We start from the raw sequence: 24732 nt of genomic DNA, 5'->3' as shown, positions 1-24732 counted from the left end.
ATTGCTCTCCTGAGTACAGTGATAAATTAATCTTCTTAACTGTCAGGGTTTATTGTTATCGCAAAGCGACGTCCCATTTCATTTAAAATCATAACCAACCCACTAGGATGTCTGACGAAGCTGAGATGAAAGGTCAGATCAATCGTTGCTTGTTGCCGACATGTTTTAAACGGATCCTCTTCACAAAATGTTCCATTTCAAAGCAAAAAAATGTAACGTATTTTGAATGACGGCTGAATTATATTTAAAGATTGCATTGAGGAAAAACGTCTTGTCATTTCTCTACCAGTCATAATATTTAACATGTAATGCTCACAGCAAGGTTTCTATTGATTCGAAATGATAACCTTTTCAAGATGGCTCTCTGAAGATATTATGTTTGTCATCTCTGACAGCAATGAGTTATTGCCTGTCTGCTGTTTTCTAGTTAATATCAAGACCTCTGCTAATGAAAATGCTGTCCGCTTTATTTGCTTTTGTTCCCATGGCAACCTATTGAGACATTTCATTCCATGAATGTGCTCTGGCTTTGGTTTGGCTTCCTCAGCTTTTTCCCCCCCTGATGTGCAGCGATGATACACTGCAGTGTGATGGTGCTTCCTTCCCTTGTTGTACGCTACAATTCCTTCCCTGTCATTTTGTTAAGATGTCTGCGCCTTTTTTTTTTTTCTGAAGCCAAGCACATCTTTTCAATTAAGTACAGTCTAATAAGCTCCCTCCCCCTTTTGGCCTGCAGGAGCACGTCAAAGAGAGGAGAGTCTTTTGGGATCAGCCGCATTGGCAGCAAGATCAAGGGTGTTTTCAAGAGCACAACCATGGAGGGAGCCATGCTGCCAGCCTATGGGCTTGTGGAGGGAGAGGACGATTTGGTGAGGCAAAGCCAAACAGACACACATTCATCTTTGCATAATTTTTAATAAATTATTGTCACAAACGGGGGTTTCATGCATGCATGCATGTATGAATGCATGCATGTATGTATTACTCATGTAGTAAACTCTTGCTTATGCATGTGTTCCTGCAAAAAAATATCAACATCTCATTAACACTGTTCTGCACTGTCATGAAAGATACCACACGAGGGCACTAGTGAGTCAGGAAAGCAAGGTCTAAAATTCATTGCGCGTTTCCCAACCTCAACCAACGCACATGTTTTGCGTTAGAAAAACCTCACTGCACACCATTAAATAAAAACATCACAAAACAAATACAGTGTATTTAATAATGATCTCATCTGAAACTATGCACAAAATTGCTTTGTGTGAAATCTGGCTTTGGAACACAACATTATTCTAATTTAGTGCTTCTCAACCTGGGTTCAATTGAATCCCAGGGGTTCGGTGAGACAGTCTCGGGTTCGGCAGAGGTCAAGACACACACCCGATCCATATGATTCATGAATGATACGTCCCGCTTGGCCATCATTCGCTGGAGGTGATCACGCTACATTGCTTGGCCTATCTTTGCTGCAGGGAGTTTGGTGCACTCAGTAGTCGATTTGTGACTGTTGTGATGGTATGTCGTGGGATTTTCTTTATTATTGTAATCCCTTCATATTAACTATTGAGCAAAAAAAACTAATAAATGCAATATGAATTCACATGAAATGTAAGGTGTTCCACAGGATTCAATTCCGGAGCCTCTGCTATTTTCATTGTATCTGCTGCCCCTGAGTGATTGGAGTCCAGCACAACTAGCTATTTAGCAAAACTAGAGGAACACTTTCTGAAGCTGGATGGGGAATACAATAACACAACACTTTATGAATTTAAGGTGAAGAGAGCCAGATTAGTTGAAAAGTTTACTTTTCCTGTTCATTTTGTTCATCAGTAAACTGTCTTGAAAAAACAAAACAACCCCCCACCCTCACCCCTTTCCGCCATAAAGAAAGTACTTTGATTGATTGTGTACATGACTGAAACCTACCTCACTTCCATACAAGCGTTAATTTCATCAACGAAAACGAAACAAAAAATAATTTCGTCGATACACATTTTTCACCGGACTAAAACTAGACTAGACTAAACTAAAATCCTCATTAATAAACAATAACTGGGACTAAATCAGTATGCATTTTCGTCGACTAATGAAGACGAGACGAAAATGTACTTCACTTAATAAAAACTGGACTAACATCATTGGACATTTTAGTTCATGAACAAAAACGAGACAAAAGTTATGATTTAGTAAAATCCGGTCTCTGCTAATCTGCCATTTGACACACAGTGACACACACCCTTTCAAATCTGCAGCTAGCAAGTGCAACATGCACAAATACAAGGGACAGAAAGGAGGTGGATTCACGGTGAAAGATTAAAAAAAAAAAAGGTCAATTATCGTTATAATGTCACATTAATCCAATGCCTATAACGTTCCAACAATAATATTAATCCGACGGCTAACTAATGCTGTCTAATTTACTATCTTATTAATCAAGCCATAGTAGCCACTTGTTGATATACTGTAATTGTGTGTGAAGTTGTTTTTCATCAAAAAGATGAGAACATTTTATGTGAACTAATTTTAGTTCCAAAATATTCAACATTATCCGCTGACAAAAAAAATATACACGAGTAAAATGATTGTCCTGACTAAAACGTTGACAGTTTTTGTTGACTGAAACTAGACAAATAAAATTATGTTAAAATAAAGTCTAGATTTATACTCGACTAAAAATGGACTAAAGAAAAACAAGATGAGGTTGACTAACTATGATAAAAACTAACAAGCGGGATTTAAACTGGACTAAATAAAAAAATGGCGGATACAATTAACACTATTCCATACATCCTAGGTGGAGGAAGCCATGATGGTGCTGGAGGATGACTCCCCGATAGAGGCCGCCTCCACTCCCAGTACCCCACGAAATCTCTCCGCCTGGAGCATCACCATCCCTTACATTGACTTCTATGATGACGACGTGAAGCGGGAGAGGATTCCGGTATTCTGCATAGACGTGGAGCGGAACGACCGGAAAGCAGGCAAGGCTAAATTAACCACTCTTTTGCTATTTCAACACAAATCCAATCTATATGATATATATGCCACATCTTGTGAAACAACTTATAAAGAATATATACAACGTTACATATTGGATCAGTTATTTAGTTAACATGCAAATTTGTCATACAGTATACTATGTAGCTTACATTATCTGAACCCTTTGATAAGAAATTTGGGCAATTTCCACTTTTGTTGGAGCAGTTTAGGGAAAGCCCATCATGATAACAAAAGCATTCTTAATTTTAGTGTACATTAATTAGCGAGAACAGACATGTGGAACCAGCAGGTCCTTTTATCCAAGATCAGTGACCACAAATATGCCTATGGATGGCGGGACAAACAATTCCCACATGTTTGTTCCCAATATGTGGGACAAAGACTTCCCAGAAATGAAGAAGCTGGAGCAGCTGCAAAGAGAAGTGGGGCCAACTCCTTTTTTAGTTTCAAACTGTCCAAGAGTTTATTGCTTATAAGATCCGAAATAGCTGGTACTGCATTGCAAGAACTGTAAAAGTCCTGGTGACTGCCGTATTTTACAATTATTAAAGATTATGAGCTTTATGTACAGTGGCATTGGTTTTCATTGTGGAACATTTGGGAGAGCACTGCAAGCGCAAAATGAAGTTTGAAGTGACGGAATTAGGGGTGTGAGTGGAAGATTAACAAACACGTTACAGAAATCTATTTCATGCAATCATTTTAGTGAAACCAGCAGCCTCATAATTTTTTTTTGTTGGATTTAACTCGGCCCGAGTGCCCAACTTGCATAACATTGTTTTTAAAACACGAGACAGCACATCTAAAAAGTTGCTCTGGGGGAGGCCAGCACCAGAATATTGTGTCATTTGAGTTGAAATGACTCAGACAGAATAAACTGCAGAGTTGAAAGAAATCAGCCCTTTAAGTTCTACAGAACCGGTGTAAATTGGAAAGAAGAACGAAAACAGGAAGTATTTCAGCACAGCCTGGTTTTTGTTGAAAATTAATCATCATTCTCTGTAATCCTGCTATTTACGCCTAAAGAAAGTGCCCAACTTGCATAACATTGTTTTTAAAACACGAGACAGCACATCTAAAAAGTTGCTCTGGGGGAGGCCAGCACCAGAATATTGTGTCATTTGAGTTGAAATGACTCAGACAGAATAAACTGCAGAGTTGAAAGAAATCAGCCCTTAAGTTCTACAGAACCGGTGTAAATTGGAAAGAAGAACGAAAACAGGAAGTATTTCAGCACAGCCTGGTTTTTGTTGAAAATTAATCATCATTCTCTGTAATCCTGCTATTTACGCCTAAAGAAAGTGACGGTTCATTTTATGGTGTACATCTTTGGGCATCATTATTGATATATAATGTGAGATGATAAGTTAATTTTACGGTCATTTTTTAGTTTGGGGAAAAAAATAGGATTTGTTTTACTCTATGCATGTGTATTGGTACACTTTTCACTGTACAATATTGTTGTATTATCCACTGGGGGGGATGGAACGGTATCTTAGAATCTTAGAGTGATTAGAATAATTTAAAATCAGTCGCAATGTTGTGGCACAAAACAAATTGCCACTTGATTTTTCTGGGGGAAATCGTGCAGTGCTTAACGAAACTATTTGCATATACACTCTCAGAATGCGAAAAATTAACTCATTTTAGCATGTTTGGTAAACACAATCCTGGGTGGTTAATCTAGCCGCAGAAACAAAAATTAAGAGACCACCCTTGTTTCTTCAGTTAATTGTTCATTTTAAATGCCTAGTACAACTAATGGTACACTTGTTTGGACCTATAAATAAATAAAAACAAAAATGGCTAATGAGAGTTGAATTTAAGAACTGATTAAGACATTTTGTTAAAGTTGTTTTGATAATGACCAAAATCACTTCCCAGTAGCTTTGGCATTGTATTACCAAAAACTATGCTTTTCGGCATTCCACATTTTAGTGGCACGAAGCATTAAAATGAACTCATGAAGAAATTCAAGAAAACATGGTGGTCTCTTAATTTTTTTCCAGGGCTGTATTCTGTAAATCATCTTTCAAGTCTGACCGCGCGAGCTAACAAGTTTGTGCCTGTTTTTGTGCAAACATTTGGTAGATCAGGCCCAAAATGTTTTTTCTTTGTATTTTACTACAGTGGGTCACGAGACTGAGCACTGGTCTGTATACAGGAGATATCTGGAGTTCTACGTTCTTGAATCAAAGCTAACAGAATTCCACGGTAGGTTTTTCTTCTTCTTTTTTTTTTTAAACAGTTGCACATGCATTGTCTAGAACAATGTTCACCAACCTTTTGTAACTTGAGCTACTTCTACGTTCCTGATTAATGCGAAGTTGCTATTTTTATTTTTACTTCCGATTCTGACACATTTGCTCAAGTTATCTTTTATTATTTGTCATTGTTTATATTTCATTTGTAATTGATCGTGTTATTGATTTCTCACAGTAATGATTAAGAATGATTAACAAGGTAGCTAACAGTAATAAATATTTAGCACTTTATTTATTTACTGTAAATCTCTTACATTTTCAACACTTAACATTTCTCTGAAATTAAAAACTGGTGAATTATTTATTTATTTATTTTTTAGAGTAGGTTGGTGACCCATGGTCTAGAATCACTAGAGCAAATAAATTGACATTGACTCATAACTCATCTTCCTCTTAGAGGGAAGTTACGATTTATCTTGTAACTCTAATCCCGTAGGATCATTTCCTGACGCACAGTTGCCTTCCAAGAGAATCATTGGCCCCAAAAATTATGAATTTCTCACCTCCAAGAGAGAGGAGTTTCAGGAGTATCTTCAGGTGGGTATTTTTGCCAGCAGCTGAAAAATTCCACTAATTGGAATTAAAAGGGGGGAAAAAAGCATATGACGCACACAGACCTGCTGAATGGGGATTCTATTGGTGTCTAGTAAATGCTTTGCTTTAGTCTGCCCCACTTTCTAGCCATGCACAATTGTCTCATTGTGAGCCAAATTAATTTTGGCATGACAGGCTAACAATGACCTAAAAATATAGCACAGCCACTCATTTCTATTGATTCCACGTATTCCCTTTCCACGCACAACTAAATGTACTATGTTATAAATCATTCCACTCTTGTCATTTTATTTGAGTGGGAAGCACTGAGGACCTTCCGACAGCAGTATTAATTTGGCATCTCTCTCAGTTTTGAGCCACTGGAGCACACCACGCTGGAGCAAACCCTCACTTTAATGTAACCTGTGACATTATTTTAATTTTTACAAAGCGAGAATGTTCTCCTAGGTACATGGAAACCGTAGTTTGTCAGCAAGAGAGTAAGCTCTTTCATGGTCAAGCCACAATGACACATTTAAAAAATGAATAAAAATGGCTGATTATATTTTGAAAGAGGGATTTTTTTTAACATCCCTACATGTTCATGACCTTTTAGTCATTCTCTCACAAATACTAGATATGTTGGAAAGGATTTTTTTTTTAATTTTTTTAATGTAAGAACAAATAGCACAGGCCATCCAATTATTTCCAAACTCATTCAGACTTCCTGCTGTGGATTACCGGTTAAGGAATTTTTGATAGCAGTGTAAAAATAAGTTGGATTTTTTTTCCTGGTATTTCTAAGTATATGAACCACAATTGTGTCATGCTTCTGTTCTGAAGATTTCCTTTGCATTTGCTATAGCAGCCTGCTAGGAGTTGTATAATAATTTCCCTGAAGTTTGCCTTTCACATGCTTATTGTGCAGAAGCTCCTGCAGCACCCCGAGCTCAGCAACAGCCAACTTCTTGCTGACTTCCTGTCTCCGCACAGTATGGAGTCTCAGTTCTTGGACAAGATGTTGCCTGATGTGAACCTCGGTACAGTATGAAGAGAATGTGACTAAATTCCATTGGAAGGGATTATGTTTGAGCAGGCGACTGTTAGGAACGCTGAGTGTTAGATCAGCCTGACCTTGGCTTGTGGTGAAAAGATATTTGTCACCCAGAAAGAGCCAAACGTCACGGCACGACATGACCATTCATCGCTGAGAATAATTATGTATGTTTTACAGGGAAAATCATTAAGTCAGTCCCCAGCAAACTGATAAAAGAGGTGAGTGATACATTGGTAGTGGTGCATGCGTGTGTGAAATTTATTCTTGTGAGAGTTTAGAAAGAAAATGGTAGTCAGATGAGAATAGTGACGACAAAAGCACTTTCCGCTGTCTTAATTTCAAGCCAGATGGGAGGTGGAATAAGTTATCTAAAAGTAATAGTTTAATGCGTTGCTTTTCCAACGAGATCCTATGAAAGAACACGACGGTGTGTGTTTTAATCACATTATTACGGGTGATGTAAAACCATTGCGCAATAATACATATGAATTAAAGAAATATGTATTTGTTGGGACTGGTGACTTGTTGTAATTTACAATGAAGCTAATCATGTTCCAAATACCAATCGCTCTGAATTTTAAAATAAAAATCTACTGTTCCTGTCACCAATGTCCAACATGAAACACTAATGCTACGTAGTGATAGAAAATTATCTCAAAAACAAATCTGTGATTTAATATTTCACACTCCTTTTAAATGTTTAGTAATTTTAATTTTTATTTTTTTTAGCATCAGATAACTTTATGAATTACTTACTATAAAATTACTGTATCAATGAACTAAAATATACAAACCACATTTGTATTTGGTAACCATATTCACATTTACAACAGTTATAAAATGTGCGATTCAGTTCCAATTAATCGCAAGTTAACTATGGAAATCATGTGATTAATTAGGATTAAAAATTGCAATCGACTGACCTAATATAAACAACATATATGTATGTATATGTGTGTGTGTGTTTATAGCGTATGATGTGGGCGTTAAATTAGTTTAGGTTGCATTAAAATGGTATTAAAAAGCATTGAATTATATTTGCTGATATTTACAGAAACCCTGAATAATAAGAGATTTTTAATGCATTTTTAATTTCATGTCAAATAAATATCAAGAGTGCTACAGTGAGTGTAAAAACAAAATTGTAAAAACTCACATAAAACACTTCATACATTTCGGTACAAATAAAAATGTGTATATGATGAATGGAATTCCTGCATGGCTAGCATTTATCATAGTGCCTATATTCGCCCATTTTCAACATGGAATCCACACTGTGTATATTTTAACATGGTCCATGTTTATAAAGAGGAGGTCATGTTTATTTTAAAGGTTTCAACTCCCCAAGGACAAGTAACAAAGTTGGACCATGATTGACTTCACAACTATTTGGAATGTGTGCTGAGTGGCCCAACCCATAAATATATGTCTCTGTTGTTTTTGCAGTTTATTTAGGTTCTAGATGTACTTGATTATTTATCATCATTAACATGAAGCGACAGCACAATACTGGCTGCCGCTGGGAATTTTGTCGCTCCAAAAAATGAAACTGCGTGAAAGGAAATTAATCAAAACTGAACAAAATGATTTTTTTTATGCAACCTTCAAACTTCTTCAGCGCACCGCTCAAAACGTGGCTTTCATCCTCACCGGTAAGAGAAATACTTTCATCGTGTACCTGCTTGCTGTGCTTTTTCTCCATAAGAAAGGACAGCATCTTGAGCCGTTCATCCAGTCTTACTTCAACTCTTGTGAGTCACCCAAACCCAAACCCAGCCGCCCTGAGCTCACCATCCTGAGCCCCACTTCAGAAAATGATAAAAAGGTTCAGTACTTTTTTTCCCTTCCTTTTAGCAAACAGTTCAGGTCGTGTCACAATGCTTTTGAGAGGACGACAGTATTTGAAGACTGTACTGTCATGTCCATAAATATTGGGACATCGATACAATTCTCATCTTTTTGACTCGCCATCACAATGGCACAAGATTTTTATTGAAACAAACAAGATGTTTGTTCACTGCAATCTTTCAGCTTTAATTTGAGGGGATTTACATCAAAATCAGGTGAACATTGTAGGAATTACAAAGTAGAGCAGTTTGTGTATGTTTGCCTCTCACTTCTTAAGGGAGCAAATGTAATGGGACGTTTGGCTGCTCAGCTGTTCCATGAACAAGGGTGTGTTATTCCCTCATTATCCCATTCACAAAGTGTAGCTAAAAGTCTATTTCTGCCTATGTGTATTTCTTAGTGTGCAATTTGCATTTGGAACCTGTTACTGTTAACTCTCAATATCTAATCAAATATGCGGGAAAGTTATTGTCTATAAAAAAAATATCCAGATTTTCAATATAGGCAACAATTACGCTCCATTTTAAAGAACATCTGAGACATTTTGAGCATTCAAGAGCTTTAATATATTTGTTCTCGAGCTAGTTTTGATGTTATAAATTGGTTCATATTACAGCGTTGGGACAGACCAGTTGTAATTTTTTGTGAAAAAATATTAAATTGGCATATGGGATTTCTGCCTGAAAGCGGCAATATGCAATTCTGCATGATAGTACTTGAAGAATGTTCATTTGAACCCACAAAAAAATCAAAATCCTTTTTTCCTCTTTATTTATTTATTATTATTATTTTTTAAGCTTTTCAACGACCTCTTCAAAAACAATGCTAACCGGTCCGAGATGACAGAAAAGAGGCACAACCAGAACTACTTCATGGAAATCCTCACTGTGGAGGGGGTGTACGAGTATTTAATGTATGTTGGTAAGTATATTGATCATCCACATGTAATTATGTAATAATTAATCCAAATAAAAAAAATATGACACAGTGTAAAATCTCATTTCAGTATCGTATCAAATTATGAATATCCTGTTATTTGGCAGGCCGAGTTGTTTTCCACATTCCAGACTGGTTGCACCACCTGTTGATGGGTGGAAGGATCCTGTTCAAAAACACACTGGAGGCCTATACTGATCACTACCTTCAACAAAAGCTCAACCAAGTGGTGGAAGAGCACCGACTTGTCTCCCTCATCACCCTGCTGAGAGGTGCGTTGCATTCACACGTCTCATACTGTACATTAACAACCTAGAGTTACCTTATTTTACATTTTAAATGAATAGCAATTTGTAACTGCAGAATAAATGAAGACATGGCACAGAAAATAATGTACTGTACAGGCAAATATTGAATAGAACTTAATTTATTTCTGTAGTTCAAAAAGTGGAGCTCATACTGTATATTTTATAGCTTCACTGCACAGTAAGGAAATAAGTGATTTCTCATCATTTTGAGGATTATATTTAAAATATGTACTTTTAGTTTAGGGGGAAAAAAAGCTAATTATATCAAATTAAAAAGTAAACACTTGAAATGTGAACTAAAATGAAAAACAGTAAATGGTAAAAACTATACAAAAAAACTTCCATACAAAAATAAATGTATTTTTCAAAATTTACATTACATCCTTTCTAAACTAAGAAGAAAAACAAATGAACAAATATACTGAATATTATTATAATGCAAGGGTCACAAATATGGTGCCTGCGAGCAAGCACCCTGCCGCCCCCAAGACCATACGAGTAGCCCACAAACCTGTTTGAAAAATACTGTAACTCAGTTAATGTCGAGTGAAACTGGGGCATTATTCCATAGCAACATTTTTTTTTTATGCTAGAGCATGCAGAAGGCTTTGATGCAGCCTCTGACATGAAGAGGTTGCTTAAAGCAATGGTAGTATTACAAAAAACGGCCAGCAGGTGGCAGCAGAGTATAAGAGTTCAATCAGGGCCATGTAGTGTTTTCAACAGGTTTGTGAATAATGATGAAACTTAGCCATATTCTAATGCTAATTGCTGCAAAACGGAAACCGATAAAAATATACTTTTTTCCTGATGAAAGAAGAGCTCTAATCTTTCTTTTGGTAGGTTCCATGTTTTTGTCGCCATAGAACACAATATAATGTGGGCCTTGCAAAATTAGTCACAATCTAGTAAAACAGTCTGGTGCAAAGGGGGTTGCTTCAGTGAAACTGGCTGGGAGTCAATGAGTTAATATATAATTAAAGGTCAAATTTGTTATTTGAGAAGCATGTAACAAAATGGTATTTATTTGCATGACCTAAGAAGTATCTCTCTCCGTTTCAAAAAGGTCGGCGACCCCTTACATTGTGTGTATACATTCAGAAAAGAAGAAATAAACACGGAAAAATATCTGGTTTCTCCCCTAGATGCTGTTTTTTGTGAGAGTAGTCCACTTCGCTCGGCTCAGGATAAGCAGAGGAGAGCAAAAAGGACGTTTGCAGAGATGATGAGATACATTCCCGGTAATTTCCTGTCAGCGTTTTCCCCTCGCAAGACACAAAGATGTTTAAAAGGGTGGCTGCCAATTCAAAAACCGCTTATCTGCAGACATTCTGGGGAAATGTATCGGCGAAGAGGCTAAGTATGAAGGCGTATGTCTCCTCTTTGATGGGCTGCAGCAGCCAGTTGTCAACAAGCAGGTAACAACGCTCGCCCACGCCAGCGCATGCATGGCTCACGTCCTCTTCTCCCGCCTACTCCGCTGCTTAATAGCTTGTCCTGTCAAGGTGAAAAATGGACTTCACTTAGCTGTGGCAAATACTGTGTGGTATAACGTGAAAGTGTCTTTGTTTCAATATAATTTAATGTCTGTATGTAATGGGGCAAGGCATAATAATAATCATATTTTAGTGGACGCTTCAATGTTGAACGCTTCAATTTCAACCAAACATCAAAAATACGCCTTGAAAGTCAAACAAAAGTTGGAATTCAAAGCATCATCAAATGTGACCTAATGTTGTGATTTACAATGAATGAAATGGACAGGAGTCAAAGAGTTGCTTCATGTTTGAATTCATTTTGCTCATAATTTGAAATGAAAAATGCACAGTTCCTGTCACCAACATCCAACATGAAACACTAATGCCACATAGTGGCAGAAAATTTACCTCCACATAGTGGCAGAACATTTACCTCAATTGAAATCGATGACTCCATTTTTAATTCTCTTTTTAACATTAAATAACTTTATGAATTACTATAAAATTATGTAAGAACTTAAAGAATACAACCATGTTTGTATCAGGTAAACATTTATTCACTTTTATGTTATTTAATCATGCAATTAGTACAGATTAAAAAAATTGTAATCAACTGACAGCTCTAGTTGTAATGAACTAAAATTGGTTAACAATTTTAGATACGCATTCAACAATTTCTTATTTGATGTTAAATCAATTGTTTATTTATTCTATCTAATGAAAAAAATAGTATAGTAGTAGTAGATACCATGAGGTGACAATATCACTCTGCCAACACTTTTATGTTTCCTCTCTATTGTCATCAACAGAGGGTGAGTTGTTTTACTTTATTTTATTTTTTATTTTACAGCGGTTAACTTATGTTTGTACTTGTATGACATTCATTTAAGAAGAAAATGGGACTTTATGGTTTTTTTTAAAAACAGTTTGAACCTGGAATGGATACATACACTTCAGCATTGGAAATTCCACTGTAATTTTGCATAATGTAAAAAAAGCACGGTACTTTTGTGCATGGTTTTCAAATATAAACCTTCTTTAACTTCGCATATTTTTGCCATCCTCAGCTGACCTATGTTCTTTTGGATATTGCTATTCAAGAACTTTTTCCAGAGCTGAACAAGGTAAACAATTATGAATCTTATCCTTGTTTGTCAATTTACAGTGTTTAACAGATTTATTACGCTGCTGCTTGAGCAATAACCCCAATTATTTGCTTATGATGTCAAACTGTATGTTGACAATGTTTTAGTGGTTCAATGTTGATTTATTTCTGTCGTCTTTGGGTGAGAAAGCCCAAATTTGGGTCTACACTTTTAAATTCATCTTTCCTCTTCAAAAGGGTAAAATGTCAAGAGCTCGGTAAAATTGACATTGCAGCACGTTTGTTATGACAAGTGGTCTATAATAAATGTAAATACTGTATACTGTACTGACATAAAAAAAAAATCAAAATCTAATTGGAAGAGTTGCATGAACCCTAAATACAAAAAACTAATCTTAATACATTTCTTTCTTTATGCCATATTCTCTCAGCAGGTGCAGAAGGAGTCTTCAGTCAATTCCCCTTGGATGTGAAATGTTACAACTGACAAAAACGAACAATTTCCATGCACGTTTAATGCACTTTGATGTCTTCAGAGACCTTTGTTTGCCTTTCTTCTGCTGTAAAGTGTGTGTCCTTTAATATATAAGATAAAATAACAGCATTGCACTGTCAATTCATAAATGTTGAATGATTGTTCTTCACTGGAAAATTTTATCAACCAATCGACGAAATCACCCACCAAAAGTTGATCTGGAATCCTTATTTAACTGTGAAAATACCGCAACAACATTGTGACTTTTTCTTGTTGATATATTTCATTTGTGTTGTTATCATGACAGTTTTTCAAATTTGTCGAGTACTAGCACTTCATTTTTGGAAAGGAGTTCTGGGCAAAAAGAATCATGTTGTTTAAATTTTTTTTTTTTTTAACTCATTCACTGCCATAAATTTATTTTAAAAAGATTATAAAAAATTTAATAATCGCACAACTTTACTAATTAACTCACGATTAATCAAATTTTATGTCTGTTCTAAATGTACAATAAAAAAATTCTACAAAAGTGGAAACAAATGTTGAACTAATAGAAATAGTTCAAATGAATTTTTGACGTTTATAGCCGTCAATGGCAGTGAATGAAAAAAAAAAAAAAAAGATTAATAAAAATGTGGGGCGTCAGGCGATTAAATATTTTAATCGTAATTAATCGCATGACTTCACTAGTTAACTCAAGATTAATCAAACATTTTATATCTGTTCTGAATGTACAATTTAAAAAATCTAGGTTTTCATACTCTTGTTAACAAGTGTGGAAAAAAAGTACTAAAACTGATAGAAATGGTTCAAATGAATTTTTGACGTTTATAGCCGTCAATGGCAGTGAATGAGTTAACTATGACAGATTAGGTACAGCGGGTATGGAACAGTAGCACTATGACATTTGAACATGGTTCCATGAGAGTACTGGATACACTTGTTAAAATGACTGTTAAACTCGTTTTCAATGACATGTATTGTTCCTGAACTTGATCCGACCTTCCACAGCTGGATAGACACGCTTCATGTCAGAGATGTATTTGGACAAAACGGAAACGTCCATATCACCTGCAAGAAGCAAATAACACACTGTAGTCCTGAAGAAGACAGGAGGTTGTTGACATGGACTAAACAGCCAGTAGTTGCCAGAAATTCCTGCAGTTGCACTGTTGCCTTTTTGCAGCCTCCCTTACCAGATGTTTTTCTCTCCTGTTTTTATAAGTTTTGGATGAACATCCAGATCTTGTGTTCTACCACTTGATGAAGTTAATGAATTGGAAATGATTTTGTACGATCCCTCTAATGCGGTGAAAGATCTTTGGCTTGTTTTATAAGATGTGGCAACAAAAAATGAGAGGAAAAAATACTAATCTGAACTTTATTTGGTGCTAATAGGAGGCACTTTAAATGATGTGTGTGCTGATTCTCATTTAACATGGTTAATTCTGAACACAGCCACATCACTAGTTAAGAGGGTGTGCACATTTATGCAACCATATTATCTTAGGTGTTTATTTTTAATTCCCTTTAAGTGACTAATGGCAGGAAAGTTTTTTTTAACTCATTCACTGCCATTGACGGCTATAGACGTCAAAAATTCATTTTAACTATTTCTATTAGTTTAACATTTTTTCCCACTTTTGTTAGCAAGAGTATGAAAACCTTTTTTTTTTATTGTATTAGAACAGATATAAAAGTTGTGTTTAATCGTGAGTTAAAATGTTTTTTTTTCATATAAAGAAAAGATTATAAAAAATTAGGGGCATCAGGCGATTAAAACTTCACTAGTTAACTCACAATTAATCAAAATTTTTATATCTGTTCTAAAACCACAAAAAATAATAATTTCTAGGTTTTCATACTCTTAACAAAAATGAAGAAAAAAAAGTTCAACTAACAGAAATAGTTCAAATGAATTTTTGACGTTTATAGCCGTCAATGGCAGTGAATGAATAATAATAATTAAAAAAAAGATTAATAAAAATGTGGGGCGTCAGGCGATTACATATTTTAATCGCATGACTTCACTAGTTAACTCAAGATTAATCAAACATTTTATATCTGTTCTGAATGTACAATTTAAAAAATCTAGGTTTTCATACTCTTGTTAACAAGTGTGGAAAAAAAGTACTAAAACTGATAGAAATGGTTCAAATGAATTTTTGACGTTTATAGCCGTCAATGGCAGTGAATGAGTTAACTATGACAGATTAGGTACAGCGGGTATGGAACAGTAGCACTATGACATTTGAACATGGTTCCATGAGAGTACTGGATACACTTGTTAAAATGACTGTTAAACTCGTTTTCAATGACATGTACTAAAATGTTGATACAGTACGGCAAGTGCGAGTGAGTAACAAACGAAGCACAAACAGAACAGTAAGATGAAATAGCGATTTATTCATAAGAAAATGTATTTGCATTTGAATATGCATTTGTGGATCTGGACCTTTTGAGAACATCATTTATTGTAATGAAAAAATGAAGACTAGAGGTGAACACTATAAAATATGTTGATTACAATGGCAACAACACTCGTAGTTATTTAGCTTGTTTGCACATTTTTGGAAATTGTTATATGGATTGTCAGACAGTTGATGCAATGAAATCACACCACACAGTGCAACAATTATTACAAGTATTAAAATACGTTGCATACGTGCTTCTAGAGCAAAGTTCAACTAATGTTACAAAATACCTTCAAGGCGATGTGAAGATCCATTCGTAATAGTACACAAGATCATTCATTTTCAAAGTGTGCATTCATCCAGGTAATAAAAAAAAAAAAATCATATTTGCAGTAAATATTAAAAATGTGTGCAAACTAGTACCAAGCAGGTACTTTTTCCACATTCAACATGCAAACATTTTTACTCCACAAAAAAATTAGGACAAAAAATGTATTATTACCTTATTTAATATTTTCATATTAAAGGGCCATTTGTCCTATGATTGTATCTCCCCTGAGAATAAACCCTTTTTTTTTTCTTCCCACAATCAGAGTGTGAGAGAGAAGCCTAAACTCAATAATAGCAAGGTGAGACTTTGAGCCAAAAATACCGCAGAGTTGTTCCTGAACTTGATCCGACCTTCCACAGCTGGATAGACACGCTTCATGTCAGAGATGTATTTGGACAAAACGGAAACGTCCATATCACCTGCAAGAAACAAATAACACACTGTAGTCCTGAAGAAGACAGGAGGTTGTTGACATGGACTAAACAGCCAGTAGTTGCCAGAAATTCCTGCAGTTGCACTGTTGCCTTTTTGCAGCCTCCCTTACCAGATGTTTTTCTCTCCTGTTTTCATAAGTTTTGGATGAACATCCAGATCTTGTGTTCTACCACTTGATGAAGTTAATGAATTGGAAATGATTTTGTACGATCCCTCTAATGCGGTGAAAGATCTTTGGCTTGTTCTATAAGATGTGGCAACAAAAAATAAGAGGAAAAAATACTAATCTGAACTTTATTTGGTGCTAATAGGAGGCACTTTAAATGATAGCAGGTGTGTGCTGATTCTCATTTAACATGGTTAATTCTGAACACAGCCACATCACTAGTTAAGAGGGTATGCACATTTATGCAACCATATTATCTTAGGTGTTTATTTTTAATTCCCTTTAAGTGACTAATGGCAGGAAAAAGTTTTTTTAACTCATTCACTGCCATTGACTGCTATAGACGTCAAAAATTCATTTTAACTATTTCTATTAGTTTAACATTTTTTCCCACTTTTGTTAGCAAGAGTATGAAAACCTTTTTTTTTTATTGTATTAGAACAGATATAAAAGTTGTGTTTAATCGTGAGTTAAAATGTTTTTTTTTCATATAAAGAAAAGATTATAAAAAATTAGGGGCATCAGGCGATTAAAACTTCACTAGTTAACTCACAATTAATCAAAATTTTTATATCTGTTCTAAAACCACAAAAAATAATAATTTCTAGGTTTTCATACTCTTAACAAAAATGAAAAAAAAAGGTTCAACTAACAGAAATAGTTCAAATTAATTTTTGACGTCTATAACCGTCAATGGCAGTGAATGAGTTAATATGAATATCTGTCCTTTCAACAAGAATGCGTACAATGTCTGTACTTTGTCGAATCCCATCCAAGCTGACTTCAAGCGTGGATGCACCCTCGACTGATCAACAGTCTAGCATTTTTATATGGACCATTACTTGGCGGACATTTGCACTTCATCAAAGGTTTTAAAGCTTTATCGGCTTTGATGGATCGTCCTCTCTCTCCCTTCTATAGCGCTAGCCTTTTAAACCGTTTCATTTGGCTTGGGAGTTGAGTCAAATCTGCTGAGGAATGAAAAATATGATTGCAAATTGTCTCTTCAACTTTCTAATACCAATAACCAAGCAAACTTTTCATAAACGTTATAGCCGCCGCGCTCTTTTGTTACTATGTTTGCAGTTAGGAAAAAGAATGGAAAAGGCTGCAACATTAACTCATTCACTGCCATTGACGTAAAAAAATTCATTTGAACTATTTCTATTAGCTTAACATTTTTTTCCCACTTTTCTTAACAACAGTATGAAAACCTAGAAAAAATATATTATACATTTAGAACAGATATAAAAGTTGTGATTAATCGGGAGTTAACTATTGAAGTCATGCAATTAATTACAATTAAACATTTTAATCCCCTGACGCAATTAAAAAAAATTTTTTTTAATCGTAATTGAATCGCATGACTTCACGAGTTAACTCACGATTAATCACAAATTTTATATCTGTTCTAAATATATATATATATATAAAAAAAATATCTAGGTTTTCATACTCTTGTTAACAAAAGTGGATTTTTTTTTTAAACTAATAGAAATATTTCAAATAAATTTTTGACGTCTATAGCCGTCAATGGCAGTAAATGTTGTGAAGCTGAACTGTTCAAATGTCGTCCATCTGCCCACCCGTATTATGCTTCAGCATCTCCTCCTTGAACATGCCGTAGCCGTCACCTCCGCCCACCAGGTAGGAAGGCATGACCACAGTGTAGGTCTTCTCCAGGTCCAGTGGTTCGTACTTGGGCACTCTGCAGCGGGTGCAAAGCACCGATAAGGATGCGACCCTCTGGTTTACCGGCTTCGACAGGTCATACTCGACATGGATGCCTACAAATGGAAAAAAAAAAGGGATGTTTGGTAAGAAACACAGAACTAGATTAATACTCAAGAAGGTGCAGACCTCCGCCAAGGCCAATTTCTGTTTTTTAGTTAGCAGGCTATTTCCTGGTTGATCATTTCATTTGAAATCATGCTGATATTTTGAATGTGAGGTGGCAGTGACGTTTTTTGTTTTTTTAAATCACCAACAAAATTTAAAAGGTTCTTCCTTGGCTTACCTCCTACAAAGTGTAAATTGCTTCTCTATTTATTTATTTTTGCCACCTAACTGGCCAATACACAAACTGCGATGAATTCGTAGCCTGCTGTCTCGGTCTTGTCACTTGGCGGAAAGTAACCAAGTGCATTTCCCCAGATGATTAACTTGTTAATACTGAGAATGTTCAATGACACGAGATGATCAGAAATGAGACCTGAAACTTGCAGGAATTCTCCGTGCATGCCTCCATATCTGTGGACGGCGTATTCAAAAGCCTTTTTCATGGTGGACCCCTTTATCTGGATTAAGTCCACAGTTTGTTGAAATGGTAAAATGGTGAGGATATCCTCCATCGTTATGGTACCTGAGAGTAAAGGGTCACACAAAAACACAGCGCAATTGTAAAACAAACTGCCACGTGCATTAAAAAAAAAAGTCTTCCTTATGGTTTACCATTTTTGTAGCGCTCATCAATTGCTGTGCGAATAGCTCCGCTGTTCAATATGCATACGCCCACGTGATTCCACTGCAGCTCATTAGACTCTTTCAAATTGTGGTTGACCTAACATCACAAAAAACAAGAACAATGCGACATGTTGAATCTGTGCTTTTCAACTTTATCTGATGTGGGTGTAGAGCTGGGCGGCATGGAAAAAATTTTTTTTTCATATTGTCTCGATTATTGTCAATATTTTTTAATATTGTTTTTAAACTTATTTAAAGTGTCAGTTGTAAATCATCTGCATTGTAAACATCTACAGAGTGTTTAAGTGTTTCAACATTTTATTAACATACTGTATGTAACAGGCATGGCAGATTAATAGTTTGATGGTTTACTGTGGTTTTAAAAAGTCAAGGTCACTCAAGTCACTGTGCAAACACGGATACATTTTTGCAGTGTTGATTAATGTACATTGAGCTTTAAAAAAAAAAAAACATGTCGCCAGTGGACACTAGTTAGCCCCAAGGACAACGTGAGTGGCCCGCGGGCTAGAAGTATCTCACCATTATGGGACACTGTGACTTACTAAGAAGAATGTTAAAATGTATTTATCTATTTAAGCTTAAATTCATTTAAACTTTTGCACCAAATATTCTATATTTTGTTTAAAATTAAAATGGAGAAAAATGAAAAAGGTGAACATGAGAAATATTTTACCTAACAGTAAACAGTGAATGTAAACACTTATTTACATTCATGACTTGGTGTTTTCGCAGATATACATGACCCGAAATAAACAAATTGCCCCAATTTACGATGCGCCATACAGTGTTGAGTTTTTCGAACAACAACAATTGACCTCATTGTCAGTATTTAAAACAAAGAACACAACATTATTTTCGCCTACAACGCAAATAACTTAAATAAAATGTTGAAAAATTTAAGAACAAGTTTCATTCAACAGTGCAACAAATGAAGAAAAATATAACACAACATTTTACAGCCCTGCATATTTTTGGAGGTATACGAGTTACAAAATAGACAAACTGCCGCCTCAGGGATTTGAAGACACCTTAAATTGTAAAAGTCATAATTTTCCAGTTATGATTTGTGCTGCCTTTCAAATGTTCGTCATTATCATCAACCAAGACAGATCAAGTAGTTTTGCCACGTTACAAACAACCGCAATAATGACAACAGGATTGAATTCTGCTTTGTTTTGGTGACATCACCGCTAGTAGTGGCTAACTGCTAATGCTACGGTGTGCTGGCAGCAGTGAGAAATAGGTTGTACTTTCTCCGTTTGCGTATTTAAGATTTTTACATAATCACTTGGATGGTAATTCTTCTTCGAGCCAGTTGGTGACTCACTGTCTTCTGTCACATGCATTTCCGCCATGTTTCATGGAGTAAACATTCACCAGCTGATAACCGGAATTGATCTCAACCACCGTCATTTAATCCCTCGGCCCTATGCTGGTGATGATCCCCCTTTGCCTCTGCCATCAAAAATCCTAAATGCCGGCAAGCTTTACATGCATAAGCCTTGAAATGATGTTAGTGTCACAGCTGGTGTGCCAATCGTGCTGTCTCATGGTTAACTATGCGGTTTGTTACGGTCACATCTCATTACCATTGCGTCACAAATCAAGTTTCCAAGGTTGCATTCTCGAAAGCGACACTCCTCGAAAGAGCCATTCAGGTACACTAATGTCCGGCCGACATATTGTTTGGAGTACTCGGCCAGCTGCTCCTTCCACTTCTCGACATCAGCAAGGATGTTGGGATCTGGAGGGTGAAAAAAACGGCAAATGAAAACGCGAAACGAGCTTTTTGCAGAGATGTTCGGGCGTACTGTATTCTAGTCTAGACGCGCGCAGCCGGACATGACATGGGTCATTTGCGGCAGTTTACCTTGAGGTATGCTGCTGTCCATCAGGATTGGGTTTCCAACTGCTTTGACGACATTTCCAGCCTGGTCAAAGGTCACCTTCAGGTAGCCCAGGTATTTTCCAAAGGCGTATGCCTGGACCACTGGCACGTTCCTGCCATCATCTGACTTCACCATGAACGGGTACGGACCTGCTGGCACTTCAGTAGATGGAGCGGCTCCTGCAGGGTGAAACACATGATGGATAGATTGATCCAAATATTCCTACTGACTTTTTTTTATTTATTCATAAGTCTTCCCTGATTTCCTTTTGACAAGACAACAATGTCAATAAGCCTTTTAGAGCTTCCCAATGAATCAAATAATCCTTCCATCCATTTTCCGCAAAAACTGGACCCTATCACTTGGAGCAGGACACTGAGGACTCAATTGCAGGGCGCATACAGTTTGTACAAACAACCACATACACTCGCATTGACACGTAAGGGCAAGTTTGCAGTCCTCAATTCACTTAAGGATGTTTTTGGGAGGTGGGAGGAAGTCGACATAACCACATAATTACAGGGAGAACATGCCAGCTACACAGGAATGCCAGTCGAGATTTGGACCAAGAACCAAGAATTCAAGAACCTCTGACGTTATTCTCACTCTGCCTTTTGCCTAAATATTTGAATTCTTTCTGTTCAGAAATGGGCCCTAAAGCCGATTATTACTAAGACGACATCATATCTATGCACGTATAAGTGCAGCTGTTTATGCGTAAGTTTGTTTTTTTCTTTTGTAAGAGGGTAGGACTCGATACGCTTTTTTTTTTTTACTTCTTCCTCCTCCCTTTTAACATGTAGGTTGTGCTTAATGATGATTATGTATGTAAAAAAACCCTCTTTTTTTTTAATTGCAGTATTTCTTGTTGTTGGGTATGTATTCAAAAACACACGTTTGACACTGTGGACCACACGGTTTTAAAACATAGGCTTAGTTTTTGGTTTCAGATCATGTATGCAGTTTCCTGGTTGACAAATTATTTGACCCAATGATTTGTGTTCCAAAATTGCGAGCATCCAAAAGGGGGTGCCACAGGGTTCTATATTAGAGACCTCTCATATTCATGATGTACATTAATGATTTGGTATCTTGCTTGACGGTACTCTCACATTCAAACCCCACATTCAGAATTTTGTAAAGAAGATTTAATTAATTTTTTTAGGTTAAATAGCTCTGCCATAACTACGAACAATTAAAGAATTGGAAACTAACGTAAACGATCTGAATGGAAGACTTAAAATTGAGACAGCCCGTTTCCTGTATGCCATTTCAAATTGTGTTGAAACTGTAACTTTTTGCTGCCTCTTGGAAAAGAGGCTTTTAATCTCAATGGGATGTTCCTGATTAAATAAAACACACCAACATAAAGTTTGTATGCATTTATATATTGATTGAGGAAGGACAAATATTTACCGGAGTATAGGAATGTGTTGGTGTGCCCTCCAATAACTACGTCGATCCCTCTGACTCGCTTAGCAATTATTTGATCCACGCGGAAGCCAGAGTGGCCCAGGGCGATGATCTTGTTAAAGCCGAGTGTTTGCAGCTTGTCAACCTCCACCTGCAGGGATGCTACCTCGTCCTCAAACTTTAGGTGTGGTCCTAAAAAGGCAAACACAAGAAGGGAGGAAAGGTTAAGCAACGGTTAGTACCGCGACTCGGAATATGCAGTAAGTACATTCAATTTCACAATAAATGTATGACGCAACGTAAAAGTAGAAAGGAAAAGATATGCGCATTTACAAATGTGCAAGTGTTATTTCTGTCTGCAGAATTAGTTTCACAGCGGAGACGCACAATTTCAAAGGATGAATGCACAATGAATTGTTTTTAAGGTTTATTAGACGTATGCTAACTTTTAACACTTCTAAGAAAGTTAACAATACTAAAAAGTGTGATGCGTGAAGTTGGCTCATCTTCCTCTCTATTTCCTAATACAATACACTTGTGCATGTATGTAATGTCCAGCTACTTTCTTTTTCCCCACATACTCGCAGTTTGGCACTAAAAGATCCCCCCCTACATTTTTCCCAATATATATATATTTTTTCGGGAGCCAATCCGCATTTTTCATGGAAAATGTTAATTATAAGTTCATCCTGTTTTGAGTTTAAAAAAAATCTATGCATTTATAATGGCTGTCAATTATACGTAAATTTGTGCTATTCACAAGCCATCTTACTCCTTATCGAAACTTGCAAACTGAACCGAAAGGGTGAAATGCATTTCGTTCATTTTGTAGCTATGTATTTGTTTCTGTTTACATGTTCAATTAAATTAATGACATTTTGTGGGGGTGGCAAAGCACTACATTTGTCTAAATGAAACTGCTCAACTCACTTCAACATAGTCCCTTGGCCACAAGATGGCACCAAAGCAACCAAGCTTCGATTGTTTTGGCCTGAGCATAGAAACAACAAACAGGTGAATTTTCGGCAAATAATAGAGATTATGTTCCCAAAAAAACACAAGTTTGCAGTGTTGTATAGCGATAAGGTGAATGTCTTGAACGCCAGGAAATAAAGTACAAATGCCTGATTACTCGATTTAAATCCTTTTTTTTTTTTTTAACAGTGTTTGCACTTCACATGAGTAGGCCTATTTATTTTTCGGGCAACTTTTTCCTCCCCACATTTGAGTACCGTATTAGTACTGGTATAACTGTTAAAATAGGCTTGTTACTTTTTCCAACCTGCACAGATCTTGATTGCAATTTTGTGGATTTATGGAAGAACATGAACCAAGGAAGCATTCATGATAACGGCAACAGATTCAGAAAAGCACGATATTCCTTTTGCATGGCCTTTTAAGCGGTATTGTTTGACGTTGACGGTTGAGTCTTGTACTTTTACCTGTATTTTTAGTTGTCTTTTATTTTATTTTTTTCATTTATTTATATTTGCGTCAACATGTATGCTTCTATGGAGGACCAAAACTGCCGTAATTCAAAATACATAAAAGACTAAATAAATAAATAAATGACTAAAACTAAAAACGGATATTAAAAAATATATATACTTGAAAATTTAATTTAAAAATAAATACATTTAATTTAAAAATAAATAAATAAATGGAAAAATAAATAAATAATTTTTTTCAATTTTTGGCAGTTTTAGTCCTCCATACTGTACACGTTGTGAGTATGTAAGCTGTGGATTTTGTGTTGAGGTCTGTTAGGTAACTGCATCTTCCTCTTCCTAGAAGAGAGCAGAGACAAGAGAAGTGACCTTAAAAGGGCAATAAAATTGACTCAACTCATTGTTTAAATACAAATCTGACCTGAATGGTGATACTGTACTTGTGTGTATGTTTTTTTTTTTTATTCCTTTTTTATTTACCTGGCATGGACAAGAAGGGGGTCTCTGAGGTGGTGTACCCCACCACTGCCACCTTTTCCAAACCCACGTTGACTATCGCGTGAGGTCGGTAATAACGGCTGAAGTTGGCCGCCAGAGTCTGGTCAGGTTTGATGTTGGAACTCACCACTGAGCAATTAACATTCTGCAGGAAAGGCGCGATAAGACCCTCGACTCCATTGTCGAACTCGTGGTTCCCGAAAGCCTGTGACGCACACACGTCCCCAAAAAAAAGAAATAAGTTGTTTCCACTTGCAAACCATGCAACTTTTTAAAATACATTTACCATCACGTTATAGCCAAGTTTGTTCATAAAGTAAGCCGCCTCGGCGCCTTTGTAGTAGTTAAACCACACGGTGCCTTGGAACTGATCGCCGGCGTCCAGCAGCAAGACATTCTTCTCCTCTCTGCGGATCTGCGACACCTTGGCGAAGCGTCGCGCCACCCCCGCGAAACAGGGACCCCCGGGCGGACACTTCCCAGAGTCCACGCTGGTCTCCTCGATGCGCGCATGGTTGTCGTTGGTGTGCAGCAGGGTCAGCTCGAAGCTCGAACCTCGCTGCCAAGAGTTGAACAGCAGCAACAAGGAGAGGCAAGCCGAGGCCGTCTTCCAGGAGAGACTCATTTCTCGCGCGCGCGTGTGTGTGTG

At 36.5% G+C, this 24732-nt stretch overlaps 2 protein-coding genes across 14 annotated transcripts in view; one reads left to right on the top strand and one right to left on the bottom strand.

Moving 5' to 3' along the window:
• snx14 (sorting nexin 14) overlaps positions 1–15543 on the top strand; it is a 25164-nt gene extending 9621 nt beyond the window's left edge. For 5 of the 13 annotated variants that reach the window (XR_015097037.1, XR_015097040.1, XR_015097038.1 and 2 more), the window contains 12 exons: positions 737–869; positions 2795–2981; positions 5131–5214; positions 5701–5801; positions 6727–6838; positions 7033–7073; positions 8561–8680; positions 9501–9624; positions 9747–9911; positions 11093–11188; positions 11274–12549; positions 12962–15543. Coding sequence is in view for 7 of the 13 variants with exons in the window: in XM_086094406.1 (XP_085950532.1) it covers positions 737–869; positions 2795–2981; positions 5131–5214; positions 5701–5801; positions 6727–6838; positions 7033–7073; positions 8561–8680; positions 9501–9624; positions 9747–9911; positions 11093–11188; positions 11274–11365; positions 12493–12549; positions 12962–13003 (1354 nt within the window). In the remaining 6 variants the exon portion in view is untranslated. The remainder of the gene's footprint in view (positions 1–736; positions 870–2794; positions 2982–5130; positions 5215–5700; positions 5802–6726; positions 6839–7032; positions 7074–8560; positions 8681–9500; positions 9625–9746; positions 9912–11092; positions 11189–11273; positions 12550–12961) is intronic. The other 8 variants (XM_086094406.1, XM_086094402.1, XM_086094404.1 and 5 more) reach the window with 3 other exon arrangements.
• On the bottom strand, positions 15392–24732 carry nt5e (5'-nucleotidase, ecto (CD73)). The gene is made up of 9 exons (XM_086094408.1): positions 24370–24732; positions 24066–24288; positions 22141–22329; positions 20706–20903; positions 20425–20579; positions 18803–18911; positions 18564–18713; positions 17938–18138; positions 15392–16169 (listed from the first exon to the last, which is right to left on the bottom strand). Exons 1-9 carry the CDS (start codon positions 24706–24708, stop codon positions 16009–16011), a joined length of 1725 nt encoding a protein of 574 aa, XP_085950534.1. The 5' UTR covers positions 24709–24732; the 3' UTR covers positions 15392–16008.

Source organism: Leptonotus elevatus, chromosome 14, assembly GCF_054856555.1.
Source record: "Leptonotus elevatus isolate MCC_2025b chromosome 14, RoL_Lele_1.0, whole genome shotgun sequence".
Taxonomy (NCBI): domain Eukaryota; kingdom Metazoa; phylum Chordata; class Actinopteri; order Syngnathiformes; family Syngnathidae; genus Leptonotus; species Leptonotus elevatus.
Note: the sequence above shows the minus strand (reverse complement) of the source record. Positions and strands in the feature narration are given on the sequence as shown.